A 23868-nucleotide genomic window follows, 5' to 3' on the forward strand; every position below is an offset into this window, starting at 1 on the left:
CGTCCGTCGCACTCCGCCATCTTCTCTCTCTCTCTCTGTCGTTGATATGACACCCTTTCACCAACGAACGTCGACCTTTAAACAGATCGGTAGATGATTTCAGTGACAAAAATCACGTTCCAAACTGACCCTTATTTTAAATGCTTAAATTTGATCGTACGCAATTAAGGCGCCATCTTGTGACAAAAAAGTAAACTAAATTTTACCAAAAACATTTAAAATTAAAGTGTTATCTGCTTGAAACTGCGAAACCAGAGGACGCAAACGTCTGTTAGTATCTAAAAGTTGGCGGCACATTGGTGTTCGCGACTTCGCATCACATTTTGACCACTCACGTAGTGACGGGACTGTGGTGCGTCGGACCTTCTCCTCGCGCTTTTCGGATTTTAGTGTGGTGTTTTGTTTGACGCTGCGCGTGTGCATGTTATGTGTGCGAGAGCGGGGTGCGTGTGATAGCGGTCGTCTGCTCGCGCTTTTGTTCCGCCTGAGGTCCTTGTCCAATCAACTTACCTTCATTCTTGTTCTTTACTTCCCAGACGCAAGGGCGAGCGTGGAGAGCCTGACGGGAAGAGGTGGTTGACTATACGGAGGGAGTCATTCTATTGTTCTCTTGCGTGTGATTTTTATGCCTGGCCGCCTTTATAGAACGGCAGGAGAAGTGAGGGTGACAAGGACTCGGCGCGGCCTGTGGTGTTTGTAGCAGACGAGCGCGGCGCGCTGCGGGAAGTGTCGTCTGCTATCCCGGGGCTACTGGATCCGGTTTTTTCATTCACCTGGCTTCGATACAGTTGCATCGACAAGTAACTCTTCCTCCATGCAAGCGCACGTAATGCTTCTGCCGTCTGCCAGCCTTGAATAAATAAATAAATAAATAAATAAATAAACAGGCACAGCATAAGTAAAGAAACAGAAGATGAAAACCGCAGTGTTCTTTCGTCTGCTACTTGGCATCGTTCCTTATTTTTCTTTTAAATTTTTTTTCGTAGCGTGCATCCGACCAAGATCAACCGCGTTGTCATGGGATAGCACGGAATAGGTAAGGAATATATTAATTTGAATCGCATTCGCTCGTTAGCTTGTTCTCGAATGCAGTAGAGGTCTCGAAGAATGCCCGCACAGGTCGAGGGTTAGAAAAGGGGTTACGGCTTGCGAGCGATGCTTCATGCACAAAAGGTTTGATTTGTTGAAAAAAAGTTTCAGTCAGAATACCAGCAAAAAAGAGGACCTACGCAAGATGGTAGGGAATTCCGAGAAATATACAAGGAACTACTCGGAAAGTGGTGGAGAAGGCATTAAACATTGCAGGAAATTCTTCCACGCCAGGCCATTTGACGGGACGACTTGAGTCTCGTTGCCGACGGCAGAACGTGTTGAATACCGAGGTTTCGTATATATTCAAGAGGTGGGCACGGAGCTTTAAGGGTCGCTGTTCGCTTCTATTTTCTATTTCCAAAGTTTCAAAAGAAAAATTGCAGTCTTGGTGCGGGGCTTGAGCACTAAAACGCCGGCTACAAGCGTGGCTACTATGTTGGTGAAATGCCGTTAGAACGAATATTTCGTGAAAGAACCATTCAAATCCCCAAGCAAAATTACAAAATCCAGGCGCCGATCTCCGATGGAGTAACTTAGGCGATCTCTCACTTACTCTCTTCCCCACTCAATCCTCCCTCACTCTCGCTGATCATTCAACACCAGAGGATCACTCATTTCCATCGTGATCATTAACACTCAATCACCCGCTGGCTCGCTCGCTCGCTCGCTCACTCACTCACTCACTCACTCACTCACTCACTCACTCACTCACTCACTCACTCACTCACTCACTCACTCACTCGATTATCAATCGCTCATTTGATGATCATGCACTGGATCGCTCATACTCTCTAAGGTCACACACTCACTACGCCCAATCACTTAATCACTCACTCACCCACTCGCTATCTTGCTCACTCTCTCGACAACCACTCGCCCCTCTGATGACCCCTCGACATTTATTCACTCCACGATTGCTTAGTCAACAGCTCATACTCTTACCCAATCACTCACCCTGCCACTCGCTCATTAAATTATCACTCGTCCCTTTGATGATCACTCGACATTTATTCGCTCCATGATCGCTCCATGATTACGTAACCAGTCACTCATCCACTTATACGCATCACTCACATTGTCGCTCGCTTACTAAATGACTGCTCGACCACTCATTCACTCCGTGGTTGCTCTCACTCACTACCCATTTCTCCAGTCCCTCACTTACACCTTTTTACACTCACTCGATCAGCCGTTCATTCACTTGGTGATCACTCCATCATTCACTCACTCTCGCAATGTGTCACCGCGAGAAGGATATCAGACAACCTTAAATGTGGATTCGACCGTTTACTAAAACGCACGCGAAATTAATGGAGCCTCTTGCGCGGCAAACGGATGGCGAACGCCAAATGTTGTGGCGCCACCTGGTTTTATAGATCAGCGCACTTTTGCAGCAACAGTGGCGTCTTCTTGTTTTCAGGTTTGACAGCGCCAGAAAGTACGGCTGATCGCGATATTGACGACAAAACATCGCCAATACTTGGTCCCGGAGAGATAATAGACTTAGCTAAAGCAGATTTCAAGTTTTATCGCTGTCGCGGTTCTGAGTCGTTCGCTGTCGCGATCGACAAGGCTGAATTCACTCCGCAGCGATGAATGATTATTAGAGTCTTTTGGCTACGTAACTTGAAATTCCGTGCCTGTGGAGATAAATGTTACCAGAAACGAATTCACCTTTCATGTAAACGCTTCTACTCGTCTAATCGAATGCCGTCAACTCTTCCTCAGCAAATTAACGCTTGGTCACTTAAACAGAAAGTAAGTGGACGCAACACGCGTTGTTTTGTCCAGCGCGTAAAACTCAATTTGCCTGCAAAAAAACGTAAGACTCGCGATTTGTGCAGAATGCGGCGCTACGACTGTGTCACTTTGTGTCTCGTATACTCATGCATTCCGATGGGCTGTGTGGCGACATTCTTCTTACTGTTTGACCCGGCGTAACCGCACAGCTAGTTCTGCCTGCATGCGCCGACGCCTTCTTCAGCCAATGGTAAAATCCCCGCGATATGCATGCCACTATAGACTAAAACATCTCCGAGACTTCCGAATCAGTCGTGGGGAGGCGACAAGCGCAACTGGAACGTTGACAGCGCTGTCATCGGGATTTTACCAAAACGCCAGCTTGCCTCACTCGGCAGGAATCGCGGCACACCAATACAAAACGTTCAACGTTCCAAGGCGTTCCAAGCAAGTGTCCGGCATGATACTTCGTCGCAAAGGCTGAGCCTATCGCGCGATCGTTAGTCCACGGAGTCGCTTTCTTCGACAAAACTGCTCGCAGTTTTTCCCTGCGAACGGTCAAGTGTTTCCTTTAACTAACATTATCTCGCCCCGAAAACGAGAAAAGTTATTGTTCAGAACCTCAAGCTCATAAAGTCAGTGGATGCCTGAAGCATAGCACAAGGGCAACCACTTCAGAAGAGCACGGGGGTAGCGCCCGTCTCCTCGATGATAGGTACGCAGTGTGACACAATACACCCATGTAACCTTCTTCGCTAGAGGGATGTCTGCAGTTCGACAGCAGGAGCAGCTGTGAAGGGTGACGATGGGCGTCCGGGTAGACATAGCCCTTTGCTGCCTTCCTCCTCTCCTATTGTCCAATCATTGCACCAATGAGCGAGCGCCTCCGCGCTGTGCGCGCGGTAGCGGTCAAGGAGGCTTTGAAAAAATCGCTGGAGCGGAAATCTGGAAATGACGCCCCAAAAGTGAAGTCGGACCACCTCCATCTTAGGAGGGGCTCGATAAAACAATGGCGTGCACTGAACGGAAGAAGCGCGCTCTTCTCCCTCGCCACGAGTTTAGCAGTGCCTATATTTTGCCGTAATTCGTAAATTGCAAATGTGCCGTAAGGGAATTAAGTCAGACGTTAATTACTCTCTTCTTTTCTCTTTTTGCTAACTTGTTGAATATGCATGTTTCGGTTTCTCGTGCTAGCAATGCATGCACCCCCTCGAATTCATGCGCCTCCTAGCATGCGCCTCCTCGAAGTAGTTCGACGACAAAAATTATGCTATCTGCCGCAGGCAATATTTTGAAAATTCCGTAAAACATAGAAACGATCACCCTGTGTATTTAATCATTTACGGCGTTGGGCAAAAATTTAAAACGAAAATACACGCGAGTAAAACAGACATTCATACCATATTCGTAGGTGCTGTCTAAAACATGGCAGCCATGACGCGCTTCAGGCTCCGCGATCACTTACGGCGGATGAAGCCCACAAAAACATAGCCTATATACCCGTGACAGCCTAAGAGTTACGAGGTTATATGTGCGCCGTCACACACACAAAACGCAATTTGCGTAGGTGCGCGCCAGCCAATTAGGTTCGCTTATTTGCCTGACGTCAAGTGCTTGCGCATTTTAAAAACAACCGTTTTTCTCTGCGTAGATTTCACTTTGCATTAGTGGTTTCAGGATGAAACATTAACGTCCGGGGCAAATTTTGTGGGCGATCTTGATATCACAGCCCAACCATAGCTAAAATTTTACCTTGAAGCAACTAGCTTTTATTTTCCAGTTAGTCTGGCATTTACATTAACATAGCAACATCATAAACATGTGAGCGGACTCTACCAGGCTTGGCTCTCTTTCAAAGGTAAACGGCACGTGCACTGCGTTTTTCGTGGGACGAGCTTGACTTTTTAAAAAATTTCATTCTGAAGTTATCACCGACTTCTAGATATTAATTCTGTCCCTCAGGGGCAAGGAACGAAGCGGCCCACACCGCTGCCGGCGCAATCGTCAACTGCGGGCCTCCTGGCACGAAATCCTATGACCCGTTCCACCCACCCACATCAGCGGAGGAAACCGAAACCACACCGCATACTTGCCAAGCCACTACTGCAGCGCTAGCGGCTTGGACGCCGGCTACATTCTCCTCCACGTTCAAAAAACTAACGAAAGACGAACGCGACGGCTACAGGCGACTCCAGAGTAATATCCTTCACACGCACGGCATATTATTGCATCCCATCCGACCGACGCTATACAGCTACGCCTGTCCACATTGCAACGTGCCCGACAGGGTTGGCACACCTACTGCAATGTAAGCACTACCGAGCAATCATCGCAGCGACACCACCAGCAGCAGCAGCAGCAGCAGCAGACGCAGACCCAAACCTCCTCACTGAAACTTGGGAGGCTACGAACTCCAAGCCGGAACCTATAGGACGACGTTCGCCAACTCGTCTGCCGGGCCCGGCGGGCGGTCCAGGCCAGAGGGCTTCTGGAATAAGGGACGACCCTCCCAGCACCTCGAGTGACAAGTCACTGTTACAGTAAAGGCTTACTCGTTCGTTCTTTCAGAGGCAACCATATCGCTGGGCCGCGGATTTGCACATACCACTTCCATCATACGGCCTCGCCCGCACGCGAAGTCAGCCGCCTTTGCCAGTCTACGTTGGACACGTAAATGTGTTTTGACCTATCTAGCTTTTCAATTTGCCTCTCCTTTGCATTTTGCAAGTTTGTTTAAAAGGAACTCGTTAGAAATGAAGTTCTTTGTGAAAGTGTTGCGGCTTTCGAATCTGGCGGGTATTCAACAAACATTTTTTTCTTGAAAGCCGCAGTCGTGGCCAGAGCATGTTTGATGGTTCTTTATGTAACAAGTGCAATACATCACTGTTGAGACTTTGGCGCCGTACACAGATACCGTCGACCTGTGCCGTGAAGTTCCTTGTCGCATGGCCGTTTCCTCGCCTTTAGAATTGTATAACGAGCTATGTTTCCATCGCAGTTAGAAACAAAAGACCAACCCTTCCCCTGCCGGAAAATTGGGCTAAGCGAACCTTGTCCTCAGTGCACCTGGCCCTCGCCAAGGTATAACTAACCCACCGGGAAAGGCGCCGGTTTGCTTCGGGCCGCCGCTCCCTCAGCTCATGATCTTCTCGTTGCTGTCGGGTTGCCTGGGCTCGTACGGCTCTAACGGCCGGATCGGCGAGCCCTTTCACGGGCGAGTTCTCGTCGACCGCTGCCCATTCCTCGGGGGAACGCACAACGCGTGGCCGTCCCATCCGTTTTCCCGAGACTGAACTGAAACGGCTCTGATTGGTTGCGAGCGCGGCGTGAGCGCGCGCCTGTGCAGCTGGAATCCTTGCTAATGACTCACGCGCCGGCGCAGCTGTCAACTCACCAAACCGCCCTTTCCTGCAGCTGCTCTGCTCTGGCCCAACTGCGTTTTAGCATGACCACCACAAGGCCACTTGTGAGCCAAAATAAGCTTCGCTTGAAAGGATAAACAAAAAAAAGCGGCCGTGGCTTAGCTTGGTTAAGCCTGGTGATTGCGAAGCAATAGTGTGTTATTCTCGGATCAGCTGGTAGTAATTGAGTAAATATACTAAGTAATGCCTGAGAGGAGCGGGAGTTCGGCCGCCGTTGGTGGCTACCGCCTCGCCTCGCGACGGCGTGAGGTGACGTCACCCTAGGTCACGTGGTGTGACGTCACGCAGCGAGGTCACGCTAAAGGTCAATGGTGCCTACCACCGCCTCGCCACGGAACAGGCTGAAGTGCGACCTAAAGTAGTATTGCTTCGCAATAAAACGAAGAAGGTACAATTGACAACTTTCGGTGGCGGCGCACTCAAAGCTGCTCGCATGGATGGAGCCTCTGCTCTTGTGTTACTGCGCCAAGTAGTACCAACCATGGAGTTTCCTACAATAAATACATGTATGAAACCCCATGCTGCCGACGTTCTGCTGGCGGTTGTGGTTCCAGTTGGGCTAGCGTATTCACACCATTAGCTGATTTTAAAGTATTTTCATGTGAGCTTGCTCGGCGCATAATTGCTGTCATTGCGATAGTGACAAGGTAACTCAGATATATTGTTCTCCAACGTCAACATGAAAAATTCAGTGCCATTCCACGCCGTGAAGATGGATGATCAGCGAATCCGCGTGTATGTGGGCCCCTTAATGGCGAACTGTCCATTGTCGTGGGTCGAACGCCGTACGCACACAAATGGAAGTCGAGGCGGCACTTGTCGCTCCTACACGATGCTGGGTATCGGAGGATGATTGAGGCTCCCGGGGAACGTTCGGCGGGACTGTAGCCACGTCGGCGGCGGGCATTCTCGGCCTCACGGTACTTTGGGTCCTGACGGGCGCACCGCATTCGTTTGGCGTTAGCGGCCCGCCCGTCGTCGGTCATTTTGACCCACCGTCGTCGCCCTTATCCCCGTTGTTGGCCCGCCGACGACCTGCAGAGGGGCACGCTGTTCTTCGTCTGTGAGGGAACAGCTACTCGATGTACCCAAACCGCTGACCCATTCCCACTTGTGTTCTCGTTGCCGCTTCTTGAGGGCACGCCCTTCTCCGGAGCGAACGATACGCGTCCTGCCCATAGAGCGGCCAAAGTTCAACTGATAACGTCGCTAGGGAAATGACTGTGTCAGGACAGCGAACGAAGCACAACTATCGGTGGGTGATGCAGTACTACGTTTCACTCCGGCGCTCCAGGCACCGACGCTCGCCCGCGCGCCGATAGCGTCGGACTACAAACGCTAAAGGCGCGTTCTACCAAAACCTCCTGGACGTTCTCAACGACTCGATAGACGCACGCAATTTTGCAGCGAAGCTTTAAGGGCTAGTTCGGCCAGGATCGTGTCCGTGCATAGACATAGGACTGCCCATACTTGGGCCGATCCCGAAGAGAGTGCCGTGGCGGGCCGACTCGCGGCGGAGGCGAAGCAGGCGTCAAGCACCATACGTGGGCCGATCCCGGAGATGGTGTAACGCCGGGCCTAACTGTGGCGGAGCTGCTGCTCGCCATTAAGGGGCCCATATACACAGCTTCGCTGGGCATCCTTCTTCCCAGAGTGGAAGTGTACTGTTTTTTCAAGCAAAGCTTGTATACACTAGCCTGCGCTGGCGATGTAACGCTAAGGAAACCAGCTGCTCCCAGAGCTGCGCACGTCCACGGTTGGGTATATATATATATATATATATATATATATATATATATATATATATAATCAAAGAGAAGAAAGGGGGTTAACCGAGGGGCCCGATATTTATTAGTCATATCATAGGAAGCCAACAAACACTGACACCAAGGACAACGTAGGGGAAATTACTTGTGCTTAATAAATGAAATAAAGAAACGATAAATTATTGGAAATTAAAGTGGATGAAAAAACAACTTGCCGCAGGTGGGAACCGAACCCACAACCCATGCGAAGGTTGTGGGTTCGGTTTTTGAGGATCAACGTCGTTGTACTTAGCCTTATTAACTGATACACGATTTCAAATTTTTCTCGTGATCATGACGTCACAAAATCTAGATAACTGCCAAATCTGGAGCTTCAAAACAAACTGTGTTATCGGAGTGAAATATTCTTTCTAGTGTCATCTTTTCGTACGCGATAAGAAACTTCGAAAATGCATGTCGGTGCTTGCAATAACGTCGTCGAAGTGTCCAGCGCAAGCGACCATTTTTTTTATTTTCCACCATGACCTATCACTATATATTATTTTATTTGTCCTTTTGTATACAACTGTACATAGTCTCTATCAAATGCTATTTGATTGGTAAATAAAACAACCATTTAGTACTTATTTCAAACAACCCGCGTTCTGCTGGGAAACCGGAATATTTTCCCCGTCTCGCTAGTTGTTCGTTTGCCCGCACGACACTCGTGCGGCGCTGCGAGCGTCAAGGACTCTCCATCTCTACATCACGCACGTTGAGCCAAGCGGATGGGTCGAGTCGCATGGGCGAGTGGCGCTGTTCGTTCCGTCCCTCCTCTGCTCTGAACCTGACAAAAGCGTCTCGTGACTGCTGCGCTGGTGGCAAAGACGAAGCCAGCGTCGCGCAGTGCCTTCGTCACAACCGGTGCGCGGTTCGAACGTTGAATGCTACGCGGTGACTTGATCAACGAAGCTCGCAACATGGGCACCGTACACATGCTGTCCACCTTGACTCGGATTTCTTCGTCCAACGCCACGCCGATTGCGCGGGCGTCGATGTCGACCGCTTCGAGCGCCAAGAAGCTTGCGGGGAAAGTTGCCGTCGTAACGGCGTCTACGGAAGGGTGAGTGCACTTTCGAGCCCTTGACGGTTCGCGACTCAGGACGACACGCGTAGGAGAGGACACACGAAGCGAAGCGAGCGAAACTCTTGTTTTGTGCCCGAGTTGGCTAAACTTTTTCCGTTACATCTTTTATCGCCGACTTGGTTGCCGATGCGGCGCCGGCGGACCTTGTTTGAGCAGCTGACGACATTGCGGGAAAGAACCTTGCGATGGAAGGATGCTTGCAGTTTTTGAATAAACGTCTGTGGCACGTCACACCAGAAACGAGGAGTGGCTGTTTCTTTTTCATCGTCGAATGCAGCGGTCCGTGCGATTCGGCAGTATGCTTTCATTCTTGTTCGTGACCGTTCGAGTGCGTCCCCTCGCTTGACTGACGTAGCCGCTTCGTTCGCGTGCTGCGAAAGTTGGGTTTTGTTGCGGCGGTCCGAAAGTTCTTTTCGGTCCCGGTGCTTGGCGGAACGTTCGAGACGCCGGCGGGTGTTTGCTTATCGAGCGTACTGTTGTAACGGTGGACGTTAAATGTTTACGGGCCGCCGTATATGGGAAAATTTTGAATTTCCGAGCAGTTTGTGACCGTAGTAATCAGAATCATACAAAACTACGTTGCGTCCACGCTTTCGTACTGCCCAGGTGGCGGAAATATTCAGTTAGATACCGCAGTGCGTAAACTTTTGAGGTGGACTGTAGCGGACTCCGGAGACGGCCGTCTCAATAGATTCTGCACTTGATATTTTATTTTTCTCGTTTTAGGTGTAGAACTTGCGGAGCGGAATCCTTCAGAACGTTGCCGATTAGATAATCAGGGCTGAAGATAAGAACTCGGGTGCATGTATCGTATGGAGCATAGCCGAGGCAGTACATTGTGATGTGAAAGTCAAAATTTTCGGGCGTCTACAGCGTGCTCAACACCGGAGTGATTTGAACAGATCATAGACGAATGATTTCGTTTTAGACGCCGATCGGCAAAACACTTTGGGCAATGCAGACGGTGCGAAAGTCTGGTCTGCGCACGAGATGCGAAACGGTTCCAACTTGCTTGTTAGTGACGCCGTCTTGAACGTCAGTTCTCTCTTGCCTCAATGCGAATCCCTGACGCCAGATATACGCCTCGCTTAAGCTGAACTTGGCCTGCTTTGTATCTTTCTGTAATTTTCCCAGTGTCAGCTGCGAGCTGAAGGCAACCGATAAACTTGGCCTGCTTTGTATCTTTCCGTAATTTTCCCAGTGTCAGCTGCGAGCAGAAGGCAACCGATAGCGAACTCGCCGGACTAGAAAGGGGAGACGGAGAGCTTTTCGCGCTCTTCTAGTTGTGCCGTTGTTGACCTTAATTGTTATGCAACCGATCATATCAGCCTGGTGGTTTGAGATCGGAAACGACATAAGCCTGCAATCGCACACCTTGAAGGGGATTGGGAGGGGGGTGTAATGCGGCTGGGAGACAGTGCGCATAAGCCGTTTTCTCAATATAGACGATGCCTCACTGAATAGCTGATCACGGGCTTGTAAAGCGTGAAAGCAGTCTGGTGTTGGTTTCAAGTCAAATCCGCGGATGATCGGACTAGAACGGCATTGCGTATGAACTACTCTTTGCATACAAGCTATAGTATTTTGAACAAGCAGTAGATTAGCGCTGTTGTTAACATTGTGTCGAAGTATTTTCTCGACTTCTTTCCAAAATCCAGAAATTTGAATCTCCGTCACAGATTTTACGGCCTTTCGCATGTCTGTTATCAGTCGAGTGCCTCCAAGGTGTCATCGACTTGTACGAAAGGGCCTATGTAGCCTGCAAACGCCTAGACGATAACGTAAAGTCAAGTTCTTTCTCTGACGTAGCGCTGCAGCTTTTTTAGAGCCTTTTACATTCCTTTTAGCAGCCTTCAAGATGACAGTGCCTGTAGATTTAATCATAGAAAGCACAGTTTACCCGCCGACACGTTCTCTCCATATTGCTTTTGTCAATGTCGCCGTCTAACGAAAGGCGGTAAGAAACCTTCATACAGTTACGAACAGGAGACGCTAGCGCGTATACGCTAAGGCAAAGCTGTGTTGCTTGACCGTGTCCTCGACAAATATGCACGTACGACACGAAAGACAAAGGCATTTAGGGAGCCGTACGTGTCAGGGTTTCCTCGTCTTGACTGAAGATCCGAACGTTCTCCTTTCTTCTTTTTTTTCCTCCTTTCGAATGACTTCTGGGTGTGACAACCGCGCGTGTCACTTTGTGACTTTCGTAACCGTGCGTATAGTCCTTGGTGCAACGTACCTGTCCCTCGGTTCCGCTTGTTCATTTCTGCGCCCGTATCCGATTAGAAACACCCGACCCATGAACCGGCCTTGCGTCATCCCGTGCCGACCGGCTCTGCCCAGGGATCCTATGATCTTGGGCACTCGCATGGATTTCGCGCACATTGCAGGAGCCCTTAAGCAAGCAGCCAAAGTGCGGGGTGATTAAGATCGTCGTTCTGAAATCGCCGTCGATTGCTTCGGGGGGAAGGAGTAATAAGAAAACAACTCCCGCGCGCCTGTTTTGTTATGCAATGCCTTGAAATTCGTCCTTGAAATGGACGCGGAGGTGGGGGAGACCTTGCGACGCAACGACGCGGAACGAATAGTTGTAGCAGTTTTACCTTCACACTTCTTTATCTATTTATTATTTCATTTCTTTGTTTTTTTCTTCTGTACCTCTCGCTTAGCGCAGGAGCGGAAATTTTTCTATTCGCCTAGTACATTGCGTGCGACGCTTCGAACGGCGTGAAATCTCGAACGCTGTGCTTGCGTGCAATGAGGGTGCTTTTGGAGAAATAAAAGAAAGAAGGCGCTCTAAAGTGAGACGAAGAACAGACGATGAGCAGACGAAGAGCAGACGTGCGCGCCCCTCTGCGCGTTAGGAAATTTCGTCTGCTTTCCGCTATACGTGGAAAGCACGATGAATGCATATTCTTTTTGTTTAGTAACCTTCAATAGACGCCCCTAAAGCGCCGTGTTTGGAAAGGTGCGGAATCTTGGTCAAGAATGTGGGGCCGTAAGTGGGTCGGGGGATTCGAAAAAATAAATTAAGTTCGCGAGGTACAACTATGCCAAAGTTCGGCACTAAAAGGCACTGTGGTGATAGACGGTGGGGCATAGGTGAACGTTTTGCACGCCGCAGACAAATTTTCGTTTCTTTTCGGGCCGGTCGCATAACAGAATGTTTGACTCAACCAATCAGTCGTTCAGTCGATGCAAACTTCATTAAATGTTTAAGAAATTATATACAGCTAACTGAAAGCGCGGTTCGAAACGTGTGCTGTCTTGCTGCTTTGAAGTTTCATATGAAGCTCCTCGGGTTATTGTAACCGAAACTGCGCTCGCCTTGAACGCCTTCTGTCTGTCCTTCACAGTAACTTCTGTTTCTCGTTTTTTTCCTTCTTTTTTTTTTTCTGCTTAGCGTCGCTGTTGGCGTGTTATTAAACCATCGTCAAGGAAACGTCGGGAGGTCGGTTGTGGTGATAGCGCTCAAGCTGAGAAAGACCTTGCGTGGTAAAAAGGGTTGTGTGTAGGGCGTGCGATGGTTTCGTATCTGAGTGCGTGAGTCACCGTTGCCTTCTGTTTAGCTTCTGCTATAGGTGAGCCGTTTTGTTAAGAATAAAACCAGCGCAAAAAAAAAAAAGGCGGCAGCACAGAAGCAAACACGCAAGACAATACAACACGCGAAAAACACATATGTGCGAGCACTTAGAAACATGCACATTTCCTCAAGGAAGTTCAAGTACTGTAAAGTTGACTCCGAGAGCACTCGTGCACACAATTTTGCAGACGAGCGGACCAACCTGACTACGCACATTATTGCATTTTTAACAAATTTAAACGTGCATGACACATATATGATCTGTAGTATTGCGGTATTTTAATTAATAGCCATGGATATTCATTCTCCAGGGATGTCTTCAAATCGACAAGCGTTCCTTTCTGGAACACCGCTGTTGGCCATTTGCAAGTGTTGTACATAAACGAAGGAAGGACTTAGTCAAGCACCCACCAAGATAATATGAAAATAAAGGGGAAGCGGAATGCACCAATAATCAAACATAGAGCACCTTTCTTTTTGTTGAGTTCGTTACGACATTTCTTTTTTCATTTGTTTTGCTAATGTGCGCTGTCTGCCAGGCGCTGCCACTCAAGCCCTTGGTGAGGCTTTGGTAGGCCTGATTTTGGTGTAAGAGAATTGATATGAATAAAAGAATTGAATTGAATTTCAGGGCGAAGGGTCCAAGATCTTGTTTAACAACATTTAAGGTGCACTCAGAAGAAAGACTAAATCAATTTAGACTGGTAACGTATTGTTTCACATTTCTTGTTTCACTCGTTCGTGCGGAAAAAAAAAAAAGTTAAGAGCGCTAGCACTGCGACGTCGCGGATTTCAGAGTAAATCTTGGTATTTCGGCCGGTTTGCTGCAGACATATCGCCGTATTGTCAAATGATCCACAACTAAAAGTTATTCCTCCACTTCACTGAGTTGAGCACACTGCCACCCATGGACTGAAGAAAACGCTACACGCTTTTCAAGAAATCCTATGGAGTGTGAATTAAGCGCAGTTACTACTTCTGTCGAGGGATGGAGCTACCGTCTACTGTCTTGTAGAGTTACTGTATACGCTCCCTGCAGGAGCTCACGCAGTAACTAGAAGATATACAGTGATCCTAGAACGCCCGGCCCCTCCACTCGGCACTCCACCTCGACTGGATGGATGGATGTTATGAGCGTCCCGTTTGGAACGGGGCGGTGGGTTGCGCCACCAAGCTCTCGCTATTGTACTGCCTAATGCCCTACCTAGGTTCAAAAAGAAAAAAGAAAACGCTATGAACTGCCACAACCAAATTTTCTGAGAAAGAGCTTATAGTCGAGGATCGTTTCAGAATACCGGCACGCAATCTAGTCACCCCTCCTCCCCTTTTTTTTAACCGATAAACGCTTATCTAGACCCGACTTAGGCCTACTTTGTCGATGGTAATGACGTCATGGCCTGTGCGGTAACATAGGGATGGTTTCGCCACTTGGCCTTCGTTCTTGCGTATCTCTCTGGCTTACCGGGCCTGTTATCACACTAAGTGTGGCCGCTTAGACTCGCTGTACTATGTTTAAATTATTGCGTGCAGGCCTTTTTTGACCAATAAGCCATCAGCTGCATTAATTGCGCGTGGATCGAACTTATCGTCCGTAATTAACTGTTCGTATAGTCCGAGGGCTGGTCTGTACGCATCCCGGCACCTCCGAGCACTTTCTCTTGCGCTCCTTTGTCTCCGGACACAGCTACTTACAGAAAATGGCGACCATCGATCATTAGCGTGATTCGCCTTAATGTGCCAACTTAATGGGCCTCTTTAGTGTACTTCCCCTTTAAATCTACCCTCGGTATATCGCCTTGTAGAGCCGTGGTGTGACCACCCCAGCACCGGTGTTTTGTGCAGGTTCCTTTCGCTCGATTCCGTACCACGCTTACCATCCATCGTTAGCGACCGGCTGATCCCGTTGATAACGCGGGTGGATCGCCGCTTCGACTACTAAGTGCGGGAAGAAATATATAGCATCGGAAAAGGCATCGCTACAAAATCGCGCCACGTGAGGAGGTAATCAACACCCGAATTCACATCGCCATTCAGTTCAGCTGGTCTTATATATATATATATCTGATTAAGAAGCGCGCCGTCGTTGTCCACCTGGCATTCTTCAACGCGCATGCACCTAAATTTTAGCGCACCAGCATTTTCACAATTCGCCCCCGGTCGAAATGCGGCCGCCTCGGCAGGGCTCGCACTCGCGACCTCGAGCTTATAACAGCGCTCAACGCCCTAGCCACTATAAGCTATACCGCGGCGGTGTGACAGAGGACGACGCAAATCAGGCTCAGAAGGGATTTGCGTTAAGGCTATACCATACTTTGTGCCTGCCAACTTGGAGTGTCGTTGCCTCCCGTTTGTCGTCTGTTCAACAGATCCGGTTTTCCCGGAACCTGAAAAGCTAAGTGCAAAAAATTTGGCGCATCGTCAAGAGCCTAGTTCTCAGGTGTATTGTGAGCAGCTCCAGGCAAAAATTTTACGCTTGAAACACGAGTGGATGCGTCACGATAAACTCGCAAATGTACCCGTTTTGAGACTAAACTGAGGACGCCGTCATTATCGCGCGCCGGAAGTGACGCTCAACTCTGAATGTTGAACATCGGCGCGGCTTCTCGGCATGAAACGTGCATTACCCTGCACGTTTGGAGATACGGCGACGTGCGGCCCTTGGTTAAGGTGGCTTCCTTGGCATTACCCTGCGTGTTTTGTGCAGGGTAATGCAGTAATATTTGCGGTGATATTGTGCAGTAATATTTCGTAGCAGAATCGCATGTCATGGGACGGATTATTCCATACAACACTTATTGGCACTGTCGATTACTTGTAATGAGAAATGCCAAGCTGTCTTCTTGGATGTCCTTGCGTGCTGCCCAACACATGGCGGATATGACGTCACGTGGTCGCTTCCGTCGTTTGCTGTACGGCAAAGCATGGCCTTCGAGATTGGTTTCTGCCGCTCGCTGGAGCGTGCGATATGTACACCCGGCCACAAAAGTTTACGGACCACGGGATCACAGAAAACGTTCAATTTCCAAGCAGCCTGTAGCAGTAGCCTGTAGAACTGTATACGAAAATTTCGTTAACATATTCTAGGCGATGCCCGAAATGCAAATGCTAGGTTGCGCTGTGAGGTTGCGGAGATATTCAGCTTTGTCTCAAATTTCATGGTCCGTAATATTTTGTGGCCGGATGTACATCACAAGGCGGCATACGCAGGAGAATTCGCGTGTTTAAATTGAAGCTTTTTTTGCCTACCTTCCTGGACTGCTGCTGCTGTCTTGCACACACGCACTGTATGCAGCACGCATACAAGAAGTCTGTTGATAAAGCCGTCTGAACATAGCCCTGCAGATGTGTCGATAACCGGCTTTATTTTGTATGTAATTATACACAGCGAAACAAGAATTGGTACCTTAATAACCTCACTGCTATCGATGCGCACATTGAAGCGCATTATTCCACTATGGCTTTCTTCCAAGGGTTGGACACGTCTGCAGAGCCGGTTTCTCGACGGATAAAGAGGGCCGATCTCGGAGTCAATTCTGGATCGTTAGTCATCCGGGTCGATCCCAGGGATGGTGTGATGAAACTGTGCCCATCCCTGAGGCAGTGTAATGTATGGCTTGCTTGTTTGCCGTCTTGCCGGACATGCACCTGATCGTTGTGCTGCAGGACACGGTGCAGTTATGAAACAGTCACCTGAGTGTTACAGCGAAAGCAAATGACACAAAACTTGTACAACGGGCGAAGAACGTGAACGGCTTTCTTGCGCGGTTACTCAGACTATAAATCAAATTGCGGGCCTCGTGTGTCTGAATGAGTGAGTAAAGAAACTTAATCGCAGGTCCGGCGAGGACGCAAACTCGTTGCGCACCCGGCTAGTCCCACGTCGGGACCGGCAGGTCTATCTAGCCCACCGGCCCGGTCGGGGGCACGCTGGACAGTCAGGACTTCCTTTTCTAGAGCGGGGCTGCGCAGAAGCGAGTCCCACTCCTCCTTGATGAATTTCGGGTATGTCGACCCGCATTCCCCGAGCATGTGCGCTAGAGTAGAAGTCTTCCCGCAGGACGGGCAGGCGTCGTCGCGATACACGTCGGGGTAAGCCTCGTGCAGAGCGGACAGACACGGATATGTGCTGGTCTGTTGAAGTCTAAGCGAAATAGCTTGCGACCTATTCAACATGAGGTGAGGGGGGGGGGGAAGACCTTTCTAGACATCTAGAAGAATTTAATAACCTCGTTGTGAGTAGCGGCGTCCATGTGGCCGTAGGGAGGAGGGGAGTCGGCGCTCCTTGCAGAGGAAGCGCGGTCGGTGAGGCCACGCTTAGCCACGTGAGCAGACTCATTGAGCTTCGGGGGAGCACCATCGACCGACCTTACGTGAGCGGGAAACCAGAGGATTGAACGATGCGTGAGAGCATATATGGACTCGAGCTACTAAGAAGACGAGCCGCTTGCTTGGCGGTGCAACCCTTCTGAAAAGCCCTTACTGCCGTTTTGGAAAGGCTATAGATCTCGGACCCACGACCGTCTAGCAGGGCGAGGGCGATGGCGGCTTGCTCGGCGACTCCGGGATCTGAAGTGCGAATCGAGGCGCTATTGGAAATCTTGCCGCTGGAGTGGACCACAACGACGGTAAAGTCTTCCCATCGCTGTACACCGCGGCGTCGACGAAGCTTGCTCTAATGTCTTGTTGCTTGATCTGTTTGAGGATGGCTGCAGCTCTGGCCTTGCGTCTGCCCTCGTTGTGGACGGGAAGGACGTTTCGGGGCACAAGGGCCACTTCGAACTTGTCTCGAATGCACCTAGGGATCGGGGTACTGACCATCGGGAATCCCGCAGGGTGGTACCCAGCTCTTCGAGGATGCGTTCACCCGGCGCTGTGGTGCTCAGGCGAGTGAGTTGCGCGCGTTCTTGGGCTACGGCAATCTCCTCGGCGTTGTTATGCATCCCCAGCTTGAGGAGATCCTTGGTGTGGGTCCCGATGGGTAGCCCGAGAGCCCTCTTGACTACTTTGCGGATGAGAGCGTTAAGCTTGTCTCGCTCCGCTCTGAGTCAGTTGTGCATAGAAATCATGTACGTGAAGTGGCATAGTACGAAGGCATTGATCAGCCTGAGGAGGTTGTTTTCCTTCATGCCTCGGTGCCGGTTTGCAATTCAGCGGACGAGGCGGAATGCGTTGTCCGTCTTTGCGATGATCTTGCGGAGAGCCGTTCCGTTCCCGCCGTTGAATTCGACAAACATGCCCAGGGCCCGAATAACGTCGACCCTAGGTATTGTCTCCTGTCACAAGTGCGATGACTGATGCTGCTTTTGGAGACTGGCTTCCAATCTTTGGGTCTGCCTCCTTTCTCTTTTCTGTAAAGCAGAAGCTCCGACTTAGCGTGGGAGCATCGAAGTCAGGTGGGGCGGAGATACTCCTCGATCACGTCGATCGCTTCCTGCCTGGCTTCTTCGACTCTGCCCTCGCAGCCGCTGGAGAACCATATGGTGATGTCGTCGGCGTAGATGGTGTGCTTGACGTCCTTGACGCGTGCCAACCTCTCGGAAAGACAAATCATACAGATGTTAAACAGTGTGGGGCAGACGACGGCGCCCTGAGGAGTGCCCCGCCCTCCGAGGGGTACACATCTTGTGTCTCTCCTTGCGTAATATTTTATTGGAAGGTGTTACGATATAGCTTCGCTTAACGTTGTTTGCAACAGATCCGATGGATCTGCGTAATGTTATTTCTGTATGTGACCTATTCGCAAGTCGGCAAAGTCTAGCTGGGAGGGTCCTCAAAGAGAGCTTGGCTTAAAAAAAAGGAGAAAGAAAAACGGGGCGTTAAAGAACCGCAGGTGGTCAAAATTGATCCAGAGTCCCCTGCTACGGCGTGCCGCATAATCAAGTCGTGGTTTTGGCGCGAGAAACACCGCAATCTAATTAGGTAAATCTTAATTTCAATGCGCCACGAAGGTCGCCGTTATCGCTCCCCATGTGGCGATCTGAACGCGTTCGGCATGCCGTAAAAGGAGGGAGTGATTGAGAGAGAGAGAGAAAGAAGACGGCCGCGAGCACTTTTTAACGCAGGTATCCCCGATACGAACCACGGCCGCGACGTCTCGAGCGCATGCTAATCGCGTCGAGTCGAATACAGCATCCCTAAGCGGTCAACGACGCAAGCTCCAGCCCGCCGTCTGCGCACGCAGCAACGAACACAAAAATACGAGAAAAATAGTCGCAACGCCCTTCGCGACGCAAGGTGAGCCCGTGCGCAACGTGGCGCATGTATACACGTCACGAAGTGCCTCGCTGTATGCGTAACGCACACGGCGTGCCTGATAGAGGGGAGACCTTCGCAGCTCTGGCCTTGCGGGTCGAACGCACACTGGAGCGGGCACTCGCGAGGATCGACCTTGTCTCGGCGCGGTCGGGGGACGCGGCTCCGTCGAGGCTGCGTCGAGGCGTACACTGTGAATTGTCAACAGTATTCCGAGACGGTATGCAGTAACGGTGATCAGTAACGATACTCAGTTACGGTGATCAATAACGGTATTCAATAACTATAATGAGTAACGGTAATCAGTAACGGTATTCAATAACGATAATGAGTAACGGTAATCAGTAACGGTATTCAATAATGATTAGTAACCTTATTCAATAACGATAATGCGTAGCGGTAATCAGTAACGGTGTTCAATAACGATGAGTAACGGTAATCAGTAACGGTATTCAATAACGATAACGGTATCTATTTATGTTCTTGATTTCCTAATAAAAATTCAGTTGCAAATTCAGTGATCCTGTGTGTGTGTGTGTGCCTCCTCTTGCCTTGTGCTACGCGTCTTTTCTTTCTTTTCTGTTTTTTGCGCGACTGCCTTGTTTGCTGGACGAGGTTTCCGCCCACGAGTAGAATAGTTTTGGTTTGTAATAACAGCATACACCGTACAGTATGAACCGATCGAGTGGTCGAGCTATACCGCCTGCACGTGGCGCGATCGTCCGAGGTAGTGGTACATGCTGTGTTATAGATCTGTTTGTTCTGTACGCCGCATGGTACGAGCATGTGGCATGCCTATGCGAAGTCTTATGCGACATTATCCCGTCTTCTGTGTTTTCTTTCCTTTCTTTTGCAAAAGAACGAAATTACTTCTTTTTTTCTCAGTCTTGTTCGTCCCGGTCCTTTACAACGCATTCATCCGCCTTGCGGAAATTGTCTACTCGCAAATAGCCGTCGCATTCTTTTTTATGCGATCCCCTTTTGATAATCATGCTTTACAGGGCAAAAAGAGAACGCCGAGCCACGAAGCTTATATGTGTCATGCTGGTTTACCAACCTCAGTGATCGCTCTGTTGATTAAGCAATTCCGTCGACCTCGTACAGGAGGCTAATGGAGACATGTCGCAGCGATTTTAAGTATACTAGAATTTAAATTCTAGTATGGCTGACTCAAATGTTTAGCGATTGGCGCTTAGATGTTTCGGGGGTTGAATTGGATCGGCCGTACGCGAGCACTCTTGTGTTTTCGTTTTCACGAGAAGCCATCAGACAGTGAGAAAGATTTTTTTCCGATTCGCGCTGGCAATTCACAGACGCCGGTTCTCTTCGTCGAGTGAAAAAGCTATACAAGCCAAGAAACAGTTCACTACAGGCAGACACACCGTGGCCGATGATGCGCGTCGCGTTTTTTTTTTCGCTCAGCCAAGAGAAATTTCCGCGTACCGTAGCCGTGCTGCTGCACCTAAAGGCTACACGGCAGTTGTCCGACGACCCCTTCTGAACTGACGCCGCGTAAATGTCACGGAGAACGAGCTAAAAGCATCTCCGAATCGTTCCGCAGCACATTCAAGCAGCACGGTGCCGGGTCGGACATGCAAGAGAGGAGGAAAGGATGCGAGAGGAATGTATTATGTAGGATACGGGAAAGGCTCACCGCCCGGCATTTCCTCCTCGCCTCATGATGAATTTATAGTGTTTCTTCATCTTTGTTTTTTTTTTTCATTTTAATGCTAACAATAAACATTTTTTTTTTGCCTGTTCAAATAGTTTCATACGCGTGCATGTTCTCACGTCACCGATGACGTCAGGAGAAGCAGCTCTCTGGGCTTCCTTGTCAAGTTTCGGTTTCGTAAAGTGTTTGTCGTCTTCTCTCTTGTTTCTTCTGCTTATTCCATATCACTTCTGCGTACTTACGCATACTGGACTACGCTATAGGCGTGACAAGAGGCGCAGGGTGTGATGCAAATCGTGCGTTTGCCGGACACGGTAAAAAAAAACAAAAAAAATCGCCGCCTTTGCTCCTTCGAGCGCTTTAACTTCGGTGCCACGCGGGCGCGGTATCACTGTAGCGGCATTAGGGAGCTTTACATTAGGGGACGCAAGCGACTTGCGTACGCAAGAACAAGGGGCCATGGTTCTGCGCATGCGCAGAACACTATGTCTGGGTGTGCGCATGCGCAATACCGCCACCCCTAGTCCTTGCGTACGCAAGCGACTTGCGTACGCAAGAACTAGGGGCCACGGTACTGCGCATGCGCAGACCTCTACGTCTCGGTCTGGGCATGGGCAGTACCGTGGACCCTAGTTCTTGCGTACGCAAGCCGCTGCGTCCCCTAACCTAAAACTATCTATTAGCCTCCCGGTGGGAGGTTAGCGGCCGGCCGGTTTAAAAGCATCTCCGTCCGCGGAGGTCGCACACCGGTTTCGGCTTTTGTTTCATCACGCGCAGTCTGCGCGTTTCGTCTGACTCATGTTTCGTCCTCTGGTTGGCTCCCCCAGCTGGGCGCGTGCTATGTTGGAAACACGTTTTTTCTTCGTTCGTTCGTTCGTTGTCGTTCCTTTTTAACTACGCGAGTTAAGCCTTCATCGCGTTCTCTTTTCTTTTTCCACCTTCTCGTCTTCCGCGTTTGGGAACTGCCGCATATTCGGGCGTGTAGTGGCTGCACCATTTGTGTTTAGAGGGATAAGAGCTGCTAAGTACGCGCGAACGGAGGAATAATTTTGCCCGGCATCCGCTGCACCGTATTCATTTAGGTTGGTTGCACTTAAGAGAAGTTAATATTTGGCATCTCCGCCTTAGAGTAGATTTTTAATTTAGAGCGACTTTTCTTTATTTCGCAAGAAATGCTGTAAATCGCCAAAGAATATCAAGTTTACAATTCTGGAACTTTGAGAGCAATAGAAAAAAAAAAAGATATCGCAATTTTGTAAGTTGCACTTATTGAGACGCATCTCGAAATTGATGCATTCTGAACCGCTCTCAAGTAGGCCACTAATTTCTGAGTGGGACTCTTCGTTTTCTTTTTTTAAAAGCCCTCGTAAATGTGGTAACCACTTCACGTACAACCTGTAAGTCCATGCCTCGAACTCGCTCGTTTCCCGTGCCCCAACAGCTGCAATTTGTAGCATTGCTAAATCTGTATTTGGTGCAGTGTTGCGAACCTGTAACATTTGTGCTGTTAAGTTTTCTTCTTAAAGCATACCAACGTTAGGCAATTTTGGTAAACACGACACCCGCCGTGGTTGCATAGTGGCTATGGTATTGGGGCTGCTAAGCACGAGGTTGTGGGATCGAATCCCGGCCACGGCGGCCACGTTTCGATGGGGTCGAAATGCGAAAACACCCGTGTACTTAGATTTAGGTGCACGTTAAAGAACCGCAGGTGGTCAAAATTTCCGGAGTCCCCCACTACGGCGTGCCTCATGATCAGATAGTGGTTTTGGGCACGTAAAACCCCATAATTTAATTTTTTTTAAACACGACGACAGGGCCCCAAACCAACATTGGGCTCCCTGAAGTTTTTATTTATTTTTTAGTCGGTGGAATTAAACTTGTTCTCCTAAATGCTGCAAAACTTCCTTCAATTAAATGCAGCGGATATTCATTCGAATCGTTTGAGCGGTTTTATAATGAGAAACTGTGCGTTTCGCAAATGCATGCATGGCACGATGCTTGTGCCTCTGGAAGTCGCCGTAGCCCCTGCGCAAACTCGTGTTCTTGATGTAGCTGATTATCTTCGTTTTTGCATTTCTTTCCCCTGATTATAGATATAAGCGCGTCGTGTGGGCTTCTGTTGAATCCGCGATTAGTGACCTTGATTTACTTTCTCAGTCACCTTATACTCGGAGCGATGTAATCTCTCTTTTCGCTGTGCTGATCTGCCAGCCGCGAGAGGCACTGATACTTCTATTTTTGTAATAACACTTAAGTCGCGATAAATGTTACGTATGGGATTGCGTCCTTGAAGGCGTTGCTTTCTTTATCTGCAAGGTCGGCTGCACTGCAGAGCGGCTTACGGGCCATTATACGTTTTTTTTCCCTTGCTCTCTTTTTCAATGTACCCTTGGCACTCATCTCCTGGTCTATATATTCTCGAAGGCACATTTAGTGTTTTTTTTTTTAATCTAGTCGATGGTCGAAGAAGATTGGTTGACTGATCAATGTGGACTGGTTTTATTTTTTCCCCTCTGCCAGTCTATTCTCGTACTTGTAGTTTAGTCTTTAGGAATCTAATCGATCCAGGAAGTCGTGTGTGGGGCTAATTTATTTTTGTCTTTTCAATGCTTACCTGTTATCGTTTTTACGTTCGGTGTTTCTTTTTTTCTCTCTTTAATCCAATCGAATAAAAAAAATAAAGGTCGCATATTGATTGTGTTCAGTGTCCCGGAACTGTACACAGCGCGCCTCTGAGGGACGCTGGGTTGGGAACCTCCGCATTCTTCCCATATACGAATAATAATACTGATACAATCCTAATTGTGCATCAAGGCAAACAAAATACCCTCCATCCCCCATCTATGAAGACACCACAATACCTTCCGCGCATAGAAATCAATCTACGAGGGAGAATATTGAGGCCTACTATATCAGGAAAAAAGGATCGCGTTGTGTAAGCATGGCATACTTAAATTTTTATGACAGTGAATTTGAATTTTTAAGCCGCCTCATAGTGCAGCATTAGATTACAGGATTTTGCGTTTTTGCCTGCGCACTGATAATGACGTCATCGATGGGAGAGCACGCGGCTATGGGTTGTAGTACGTAAGTTTGTGTACGCCTTCGAATAAAGTTAGTTGGGAGTGCAGCGCTGTCCTGTGTGTTCCTGCCTTCTGTCTTCGTCGTCTTGCGCTGCCCCTTCAAATACTTTCAACCAATACCAAATCGCC

At 49.1% G+C, this 23868-nt stretch overlaps 1 protein-coding gene across 1 annotated transcript in view; it reads left to right on the top strand.

The window, feature by feature from the left end:
- Window positions 1-8763: 8763 nt before the first annotated feature.
- LOC126528947 (dehydrogenase/reductase SDR family member 4-like) overlaps window positions 8764-23868 on the top strand; it is a 45779-nt gene continuing 30674 nt past the window's right edge. The window contains exon 1 of the mRNA XM_050176534.3: window positions 8764-9122. Within this exon, the coding sequence (XP_050032491.2) occupies window positions 8944-9122 (179 nt within the window). The 5' untranslated portion in view covers window positions 8764-8943. The remainder of the gene's footprint in view (window positions 9123-23868) is intronic.

Source organism: Dermacentor andersoni, chromosome 8 (assembly GCF_023375885.2).
Source record: "Dermacentor andersoni chromosome 8, qqDerAnde1_hic_scaffold, whole genome shotgun sequence".
Classification (NCBI taxonomy): domain Eukaryota; kingdom Metazoa; phylum Arthropoda; class Arachnida; order Ixodida; family Ixodidae; genus Dermacentor; species Dermacentor andersoni.